The 10,999-nt window shown below is 38.7% G+C and overlaps 1 protein-coding gene across 1 annotated transcript; it reads left to right on the plus strand.

Annotated features, from left to right (window-relative positions):
• The first annotated feature begins 204 nt into the window (after positions 1–204).
• On the plus strand, positions 205–1,269 carry LOC147523949 (PRA1 family protein F4-like). Its single transcript, XM_086601049.1, has one exon. The coding sequence runs from the start codon at positions 205–207 to the stop codon at positions 787–789; it is 585 nt and encodes a 194-aa protein (XP_086457175.1). The 3' UTR covers positions 790–1,269.
• Positions 1,270–10,999: the final 9,730 nt, after the last annotated feature.

Here is a 10,999-nt window from a genome sequence, read left to right on the forward strand (position 1 = left end):
TTTCCAACTATAATTAAGGTTATATGCGATAAGAAAGTATCTGAAGAAAATTGAGTTCTTGGAAATTATAAATTATGGGTCTATGCAGAATTTAATTGAAAAAGAGGATTCCTTGAGAATTTGGGAGTATATTTTCTCAAAGGATTTTGCCAAGTACATATTAAAAGAAGCTTTAAGCACAAGCTTCAACACTCTCAGTTGAAGATGGCTAGCTATGGTACCATGCATAATAGGTCGACCTCCTCATCAACTTCTGCCCACATGGATCATCACTCCAAAGTGTTGGAAGGCTTGAAGGAAAAGGTTCATAGAGGCTATTCGTTCCTTCGGTTCTTTGGCTTCCCATCAAGTTCTGAGACTGCAGCAGTAAGAATAATCAGAAACTTGCAGTATTTCAGGCAATATTACATTCTTGTTGTGTGGGGGATACTTTTTGTGAGTCTAGTGCCAAAACGTCGCATCTCATTGATATTCTTGATTGGAATGACTGTGGTAGCATACCTTTATCAGCTGCTGTTGCGTTTAATACCCAATTCGATAATTCTCCAAAAGATCGTTGATAAGCGGTTAGTCTTTTTTTTGCTACTGATTGTGACTGTTGTGGAGCTCATTCTCACACGCGCGATTATTCACCTCCTAGTGTCTGCTGCCATTGGACTTCCTATCATTCTTGTTCATGCGATCTTCCGAGTAAGTGATGATCTTTTTGTAAACGAGGAAGCTTCAGCAGCTGGCGAGTTAGTCCCTCTTGTGCATAAGGAAATTCCTGACGTCGAATCTCAAACGTAGATTTGTTTTCAAATTACTTGAAACTCCATTATGACAGTGGAAACCTCCAATATTAGTTATTGGATTATCTTTTCAGGGTCAACTACTCAAGTATGTATTATAGGTTGCAAGACCAGAAAGCAAGACTAAACGCTCCTCTGTTCATGATATAAGCTGGATCCTACCAAATTGGGATTTGGACTCCGACGATTTAGACTTCTTTCAATTTGGATAAGCCAGCCTATGGTCTCCATACATTACATCTGAGCCTTACCGATTACAGCAGTTGCGCAACATAGGGTTCTGGTAATCTGCTTACTATAGTTGTAGTGTGCACAGTAGACGTATTCCACTGTCAGTTGTATGATATTTTCAGTATTTCTGCAGTTCTCAAGATACCTCATTCATCAGGTTACTTGATATTGAGAACAAAGTGATGAGTATTGATGCAAGTGAAATGTTCTTTAATTGTGAATTCATAAAATCAAACTGTATACCTAATGAACACCTTGTAGGATGCGAGTATAATAACTTCAAACAAGGCGGAACCATATAAAATAGTCAGAACAAAATCCATTTCAACAGCCCATTTACCATATACGATTTTCACTTGATAGACACCAGCAGATATATACATAACTAAATAGACAAGACCCTGCATGAATTTCTCAACCTTCTGAGTTCCCTGATTTTCACTAGTGTTATACCATACAAAAAACTTTGTTCAAAACTTCCAAGGATTTTCAGCATACCCACTTCATCTTTAACTTCCATCAAACTAACAAAATGATCATTCCAACGTGTAAGACACCGAGATTTTCCATTTCAAGAGCCTACAAAAGCTACAACACACTATCCACTCACAAGAATAAAAAAACAGTAGAGGTCAGGCTACCTGAGAATCTCAGACCTTACAGAAGACCATTTACATCATTCAATTGAATTAGCTTTCTGAAACATGTCAAAATGCAAGGCAACAGAACCAACAAACTTGCCAATCATTGAGATTCCAATATAAAAAAAGAACTCATAGCTCTCAGGACAAAAGTACCTTCATCACTTTCTCTAACCTTCCAACTTCCATGACTGCACTACCACCTTATATACACCCAAAAAAAATTTGGAAGTTCCCTTCAGCATCCAATCATCAAGTACTTCCAATTTCAACCTACTTCATCCTTAACTTCAAAACAAACTACCAAAATAACAGTCCTAACTTCTTTGATTTCTGGTCTTTACATTTCTTCGGTTGTACAGCTTCACCGACTTAATTCTTCACTTGATTGTGTGCTACTTCTCTGATTTTCCATAACCCCCAGGTTTCCACCAGCGAGGTCGAGGGAATCTACACCCAGCCTTTAAAACTATAACAAGTGCATTATCCACATCATCATCCGTAAGATCAGCTATAGTCAAAATGAGTTCAGAGGACAAAGCCTCAATATCAGGACATGGACTGTTTGCTCTTTGCCCTCTTTTTTCAACTGGAGTGGGGCTCTCTGCTTCTCCCACAGTCTCCTCACTGCCAGTACCCAAACTGTTTCCACAGCTTCCTATTTGTCTTCCACCACAATCCAATCCCTCTGCAAGTTCCTTAACTGAGTTAGGCAGGGATCCTTGAGGGGCCTCAAACGTTGAACCTCGAGTCTGAGCACAGAGGCGCATTGCATCCTTATATTTGAAATGAGCATCAAGAACCTCTTTAAACTCCACAGGCGTGAAATTATACCCTGTAGCCATTTCACTTCCTAAATCTTTGTCCACTTGTTCAAATTGGAGAACCTCCTTCTGCTGAATATTCTCAGGCATTGTGTCATTGTTCTGAGGCTCTGTTTCCATAACTTCAGTACCGGTCGAATCAGGATGAACTACAGCAGAACTCTGAAATGATTTTCCATCCTCATTGTTTTCCACATTATTGTTTATATTTTTAACATTCTCTATCCTCAGTTCAGTACCAAAATCTTTCTCACCTTGTTCGAATTGACAATCCTCCTTCGACTGAAAATTTTCAAGGTTTGCATCATTGTTCCCAGGGTCTGATTCCATAACTTCCGTATCACCATTATCAGGAAGAACCACGTGACATCTTTCCAACTCCCCAGTAGTAGAATGACTCGCGGCATCCAGCTCAACAGAAACCTCAGTATTCTCATTTGTTACAAAAGCCTCAACCAACTCATTATCTTCATCACCATCTTTTGAATCCAATAACCCTAGATAATTATCACCCATTGCCACATCCATAAATTTCACAGCATTCCTATCCTCATTGTTCTCCACAGTATCATTCAAATCAAAAACATTCTCTGTCCTCGTAGTTGATACAAACTCTTTCCCACATTGTACAAACTGAAGATCCTCCTTCTGTCGAAAGCTCTCAGAGATACCATCATTGTTACAAGGCTCTAATTCCATAACTTCAGTACCAGTATGAGAACTATCCATTTCATCATTAGTATTCATCTTTCCATCCTCATTGTTATCCACAGGATAATTCAAGTCAAAAACAATCTCTGTCCTAATTTTAACTCCATGCATTGCATCATCGTTCCCAGGCTCCGAATCCATAACTTCAGTACCAGTGCTATCAGGAAGCACCACACGAGAACTGTCCATTGCATCGTTACAGTTAAGCATTTCTCCCTCTATATTCACCACATTATTATTACAACAAGAAACGTTCTCTACAATATATTCCATTCCTAACTCCTTCTCACCTTGCTCCAAATCCTCTCTAACTCCAACACTCCCAGGCTCCAAATCCATCATAACATCAGTACCAGTGCTATCCTGAAGTAGTACTACATGCGAACTTTCCAACGCATTATCCTCATTTAAATCAAACACATTATTCTCTACGCTAAGCTTAATTCCAAAATCGTTCTCACCTTGACAACTCCCCACTGCCACGTCAGCAACGTTACTCTGACTCTCTTCACCACCAAATTTCTCACAGCCATCGACAAAAACTTCTCCCCCCTCATCAATTTGAGACCCAACGTGTGCGAGTTGTTCTTCAGGTGTCTGATACAAATCCGTAATTTCATCCTCCTCCTCGTTTTCCGGAACAGAACATATCAAAATGCCAGTGGAATGTTCCGGAATATCGTCGGAATCTGAGCGAGTTTCGTTCGGGAAAAGGTGTTGTAGAGCGAAGGGTGTGTGATTGAGTAGTTCTTGTTGAGAAATTGGGATTATTGATTCTTGGATTATGAAATTGAATGGGTCTTCTTCTTCTTCCATTTTCTAGGGTTAGGGTTTTTAATTTGAATAATAAGTAAAGTGTTTTCGCGCCCGTTTAACTAAAACTTTCCCGCCATCTGTAATTTTTCAAGCCCAAGTCTCGATCCAGGCTCTAAAAGAAATAGCCCAAAAGACTAGTGGTATCACTGGAGCCAAAAAATATTTTGTGCTAAGAGCATTTGCAATGCAGGTGATAGAGAGGGGGTAGTGAAAACTATCACCTACTTGGGTCCAAAACTGGCCAGGCAATGCGAGGGGTGATAATGAAGGTGATAATTTTCCCCAGTTCAAAACGAGGTGAAACCTTCCACCGAAGTTTTTCATCGACTTGTTAACTTCGGACGGGATGTTGGATTCCGCCGGATTACAAAAATCACCGACGGAATCCAAATCCGAGTCCTAACGGCTAGTTTACCAACGGTCAAAAAGTCGAACGGTCAAAAACGGTCAAAATAAAAACTTTGGTATATATACAACATTTGTTTCATTTCAACTCACACTTCCAACAATCAGGAACTTCATATTTCTTCTTCTTTAAAATCGGTTCTTAAAAAACCAAATATCAAATGGCATCAACTCAAGCATCTCAAGCAAGTGGTAGCACTCAAGCAAAAGCGAGAGCTCACTTTAGCATGTCCGATGATCAAGCTCTATGTCTTGCTTGGATAAAATTAGTGAAGACTCTATTGTTGGTGCTTTCCAAAATGCAAAAGGATTTTGGAATCGTGTAACAAACGAGTTCAATCAAGCACGTGGGTCGAATAGGTCTCCCGATTCAATTAGCGGAAGGTGGAAATATATTTCAAAAATGATGAACAAATTTGTTGCAATTGTGAATGCGGTGGAGGCTCGACATGCAAGTGGTACAACAATACAAAGCCGGGTAATTACAACGTTGTCAATTTGGAATTTATTAATTATCTTAGTCTTAGTCTAATTATTTCCGTCTTCGTCTAATTATCTTAGTGTATTTATTATTTCCATTTTAGTCTTAGTCTAATTATTATCTTAGTCTAATTATTATTGCAGTTTAATTATCTTAGTCCTAGTGATTATTTTAGTCTAATTACCACCATTTTTTTTTTAGTTGTCCGAGGCAAGGATGACGTACCAACTACAAGAAAAATCGGCTTTTTCACTTGATCATTGTTACGTTATACTCAAGGATAATCCAAAGTGGAGTAAGATTTTTTTGAGGCAAGGTCAAGCCGCCCCACAAAGGGAAAAGGTCGCAAAAATGATGGTGAAGATTCAACTTCTAATTCACCAAGTATTGGTGGAGTTGAATTGGAGGGTTCTCAAGAAATAGAGCGTCCAAAAGAAATGGAGCGTCCTCTTGGATCGAAGAAAGCCAAGTCCAAAAGGAACCAAGAAAAATCAATTGGTATGTTGGAGGGTTACTTTACACGTTTAGAGGATACATTTTCACAGGATGCAAATGAAACACAAAAATGCTTAGAACTTAGGGAAAGGGAACTTGCATATGGTCAAAGAACCGTGATGGCAAGAGAAGAAAAAAAATCGGATTCAAGCAGAAAAAAATCAGGTTCAATTGGAAAAAAATCGGCTTCAAAAGATGCAATATGAAGCTAAGATTTTAGCGACCGATCAAAAGTGTCCTCCATCCCGATACCGCTTTTTATAATCGAAACAACAACAAGCTGAAATACGTCTTTGAATGGGGAAGGGCTAGAGGTGGTTCTAGCTCTAACTAAGCTTATGTATTTTAATTATCTAGTATTTTATTTTAATTAAAGCACTATGTATTTTAATTTCACTGTCTTTTTAATTAATGCACTATGTATTTTAATTTCATTGTATTTTTAATTAATGAACTATGTATTTTTATCTAACTGTTTTTTTTTTAATTAATGCACTATGTATGTTCTGTCCAATATAATTATTTTCATAGAAATACAATTACCAATAAAATTAAAATACATTGTAATATAGTTCATTAAAATACAACTGATTAAATACGTTGGAACTACATAGGAAATACATATGAAATACGTTGGAACTACATAGGAAATACATTAGGAAATACATAGGAAATACATTAGGAAATACATAGGAACTACATAGGAAATACATTAGGAACTACATAGGAAATACATTAGGAACTACATAGGAAATACATAGGAAATACATAGGAAATACATTAGGAAATACATAGGAAATACGTTGGAACTTAATAGTTCACGTTAGGAAATACATAGGAAATACATTTTCATTTCCATTTTAAATTTCGCCTCCTTCTCCCTCATCTGGATCCGACCAATTTGGATCATAAATTGGTACCGGATCTGCTGTTTCTTCAATGCCAGTCCAATTAAAAACATGTTCAACTAAGTCCTTTTGAAGATTAGTATGTGTAACTTCATTTCTGATCTTATTTCTTGCTTCAATCATCTGATAGACAAAATGAAAACCATCATCTTCCGAAAAAGAGGGTATTGTTTCTTTCCTCGACCTTTCCAATTCCAAACTCCACTTTCCGTTCATTCTCAACAATCATATTATGCATTATAATGCATGCCTTCATTATATCTCCAAGAACAACAACACTATGACAACGCCGAAGCCTTAACAATATGCCATCGTGCTCGCAAAACTCCAAACGCGTCCTTTCAACATCCTTTCTTGCGGCTTCTTGGCGTTGAGTAAAGATCTTTTCATGCTTATTTCTTGGATAACGAATGGCTTGAACAAATGTGCCCCATTTTGGGTAAATACCATCGGCAAGATAATATCCCATATCATAGTCATTACCATTCACATTAAATGCAACGGCGAGGAGCCTCACCTTGCTCTAATGATTCAAAAACATGAGAACGATGAAACGCGTTAATGTCATTATGCGAAACTGGTAGGCGAAGAAGCAATGCGGATCCAACAATGTTTGTATGCAACGGCTTCAAGTATCAAAGTTGGTTCCTTCTTGTACCCTACATGTGTTCCAGCCCATCCACTTGGGCAATTCTTCCACACCCGGTGCATACGGTCGATTGATCCAAGCATTCTGGAAAACCCTTGCCGCATTTTCAGCTAATATCCTAGCGATTAATGCGCTTTCACTTGGTCGTCTCAAGTACTCTTCCTCAAACGCCGTGATAATTGCCTTGCACCAACGCTTCATAGATACATTTTGCTGTGGAATCTCCAATTTGTAAATACTCATCCGTTGAATCGGAAGAACTACCGGTTGCTAATTGTGCAAACTGCAGCTAGTCCCTTTTGTAACCCGTAAATTGCTTGCCAACCTAATCCATCCACCTTGTCTTTAAAGTAATCGTCGAATGATGCAACAAGTATGCAACATATACATAAAAAGCTCTCTTGTCATCCCGTACCTTCGTCTAAACTTATGAGGAGGCCACCTACAAGGTGTTGTGAAGTAATCCCTCATTATCTTTTGTTTATGAAATCACCACCATCTCTAAAGCGTGTACTCTCTACGCCCCTTCACGGATCCACGGCGTTTGTGCGTATCCACATCTTCAATTTCAATGGCTGCTTGAGTCATTAATGCCCCAAAGGTGGATAATAACGCAACCTCCTCCTCCTCCTTCGCCTCATCATATCATTATGCTCATCTCTTACTTTTCCATGTAGTCATCTTGGTGAGGAAAGTACCGTAAGAGCGACGGTGAAACCGGAAGGCGAACTATTACTACTAGATCCTCCCCATAACCTTTGGTTATATGCAATTCTTTCTTCTCTAGACATTTTTCCTATTTTTTTAGCTTGGTTGTGGGGAAGAAGATGGTTGTGTTGTTTGTTTGATCTAAAAGAAAGAAGAGTAAAACGAAATATGAAAGGTAAGGTCACATATGATAAGGTCACATGTGATACTTCCGATTTTGGTCCACTTACCAATTGACAACACATTTTATTAGATTTTTGTTCACTCTCCAAGTGACAACACATTGTATCTAAATGTCTATCCAAATGTACCCTCAATAATTCCGATTTTGGTCCACTTACCAATTGACAACACATTTTATTAGATTTTTGTTCACTCTCCAAGTGACAACACATTGTATCTAAATGTCTATCCAAATGTACCCTCAATAATTCCGATTTTGGTCCACTTACCAATTGACAACACATTTTATTAGATTTTTGTTCACTCTCCAAGTGACAACACATTGTATCCAAATGTACCCTCAATAATTCCGACATAAAATTGCATTATTTGGAATAGTAAAATGTGCGAGGGGGGGAGGGCTTAAAACCGGGCGGGATGTTACATTCCGTCTCGGTCAAAAATGTGACGGGATGTTACATTCCGTCTCGGCATCCCCATTACTATTCTGTCGAGGAACACGTAGGAACTTCACCTTGTGCAAAAATGAGTGATATTCCAAACTAAAAATTTTCTGTTTCAACAAAAGCGAGGAAATGAGTGAAACAAATATGAAACGAGTGAAGCGAATGTGAACGAGCTTAAAGCGAATGTTCCATTTTTGGAAACATACTGAACTTATAAATTTTTAATTTTTTTTTTGGCCATAACCTCATTTGTTTTATTGACATATTCATATCAAAACCTGCTAATATACTTTGAAAATAATAAATAAGACAAACAACAATCATGAACAACACCCAAGTCTAACACAGAAACTCGGTAAAAAAACTAACTTATAATTTCTAAAAAAAATTGGACATAACCTCCTTTGTTTAATGACATATTCATATCCAAAATCATCAAAGAAAAACACGCTAATCAAAAATTCATTACAAAACAACAATCCCAAACGCCATAAGACAAGTAATGGTGCACAGTTATTACAAACTACAAAAAAAATATCTACTGAGACCTCCTCCCCCTACGAGAAGGCTCGGTCGAAGAGCTCTCCCCCCTACGTCGTTGTCGCCTCTCTGGTTGAGCTTGAGCTTGAGGTACTCCACTTCCAGCATTCTCCAACTCTTGCACACGTCTCAAGGGCCGCAAAGTTCGACACGTTCTTCTTGTAAGCACTCAAAACTACTGACGAGAGGACTCCATGAAGGACTCACGATGGCATAACCGGAGAGAGTCAGTAGTTAAGGAGCTCGACCTTACTTCATCTGTTTAACAAAACAAATGCAAGTTAGGGGTTATAGTGAATACTAATAATAACAAATCATAAATAAATTCAAATCATACTAACCGCTAATTGCTTTCGAATATCCGACAAATCTGCTACCAACTGCGGCATCTCTTGGTAGAATAGGTATTCTCATATCTTGCCCCTCGAAGTAATCATGCTCCAATGCCAAAGGTCATCATCATCAAAATATCTGTGGAGTTCTTTGCGGCATCCGAATATCATGAAACATCCACGAGAACGTGGATCGCGGGCAACTCCACTCCTCACGGGAAATGAATGTCGGGCCTCAATGCTCCAGTAACCCCTTCAAAATTGGTGCCCCGGTATAACGCACCCTAAAGAGACCTCGACCAACCCTCTTCCAATATAAGTCATAGTTAAGTGAAACTGAAAGCGAGGCGCGTCGGCCACTCATTTGGGTTTGCTCTATAGTGTGAAAGAACGGCGGGGAAGAATATCGAGGCTCATATCCATAGGTGGTGGGTAAGGTATAACAATCTCTCCGGATACTTGCCGCCAACATCCGTCCCCAAGGTACCATGCGTTGATCGACCCTATAAGTATCATTAAGCGCTGAAAGAAACCTTGCTCTATGACACATATATGATAGTCTATGGTACTTTTCGTGTTCTCTGGAACATCCGGAATATCCGCATAAAGGGTCCGAAAGATGAAGGACTCGCCCGTGGTTGCCACTCAATTCGACTAGCTCCTAAAAGCTCAATCTGGCGACGAAAGTGTTATGAATATTATGTGATAGGTCCCCATACCCTCTCTGCCTACGATGAAGCCCCCATGCTTGAATACGTGGAATCAGGTCATGAGTCTCATCCTCTTCCAACCTCTTCAACACGGGGATGCATCACACGAAAATGCTCATTACCACCAAATCGTCATCAATAGATAAAATACAATATCAATATATATATAAACATGTCAACATTAATAATTAGATAAATAAATGAAATGAAACAATAACTTAATAAATAAGACTTACCGGTATAATCCAAACAAAGCCGCGACAAATTGCCTTTAGCGGCTTTCGCCTCAACTTGCGAGGTCTAGCCGGTGGTAAAGGTATGCCAAGATGGATTGACCCTACCATAATCCCATCATCTCTCTACGCCCGAGTGGCCGCCATCCACCCGACACGTAAATAACTATCAAAGATATCCAAATAATACCGCACCAACAAAGTAGAAGAGGAAGGCACGTACATACTCGTGGATCGACTCCTCACCAATATGATAGTCTTTCGGCTTCTCCTTGAGTCTATTCAAATATCTCGAAGTAAACCAACTCATATTTATAGCTCCTCCCTTAAACTGCTCAGCCGATAATCTCAAAAACTCGTCTTGCTCATCATCTTCAACCAAATCAAAACCTTCAAAGAAACTCATCGCCGTAGTAAAAACCTCTAAAGTTTCATCAAAAGGAACGGCATCTCCATAACCAATTGGGATACCCGTGAGCATTGTGAAATCAAGAGGGGTAATCCCAAGCTCACCCCATGGGAAATGAAATGTGTGGGTAGTTGGCCACCACCGCTCAACTATCCCAAACAACAACGCCTGATCATTTTGTCCCAAATTAGAATTCAAAAAACTCCCAAATGGTGTGGCGGATATAATATCGGTAACCGTGACAAAATTAGGATCCGTTTTTTGATTTCATACAACGCCACCACGACATTAACATTTGAAAGTGCACAACGACTTTCCATAAGTGTACTTCCTACATTCAACAAACACTAATAATACGATATAATTACAACTATTTTTTAAAAAAATAATACGAACAAATTCAAACTAAAATAAACTAATATAAACTAATACAAATTCAAACTAAAATAATAACGACAAATTCAAACTAAAATAAACTAATATAAA

Source organism: Coptis chinensis, chromosome 1 (genome assembly GCF_015680905.1).
Source record: "Coptis chinensis isolate HL-2020 chromosome 1, ASM1568090v1, whole genome shotgun sequence".
Taxonomy (NCBI): Eukaryota; Viridiplantae; Streptophyta; class Magnoliopsida; order Ranunculales; family Ranunculaceae; genus Coptis; species Coptis chinensis.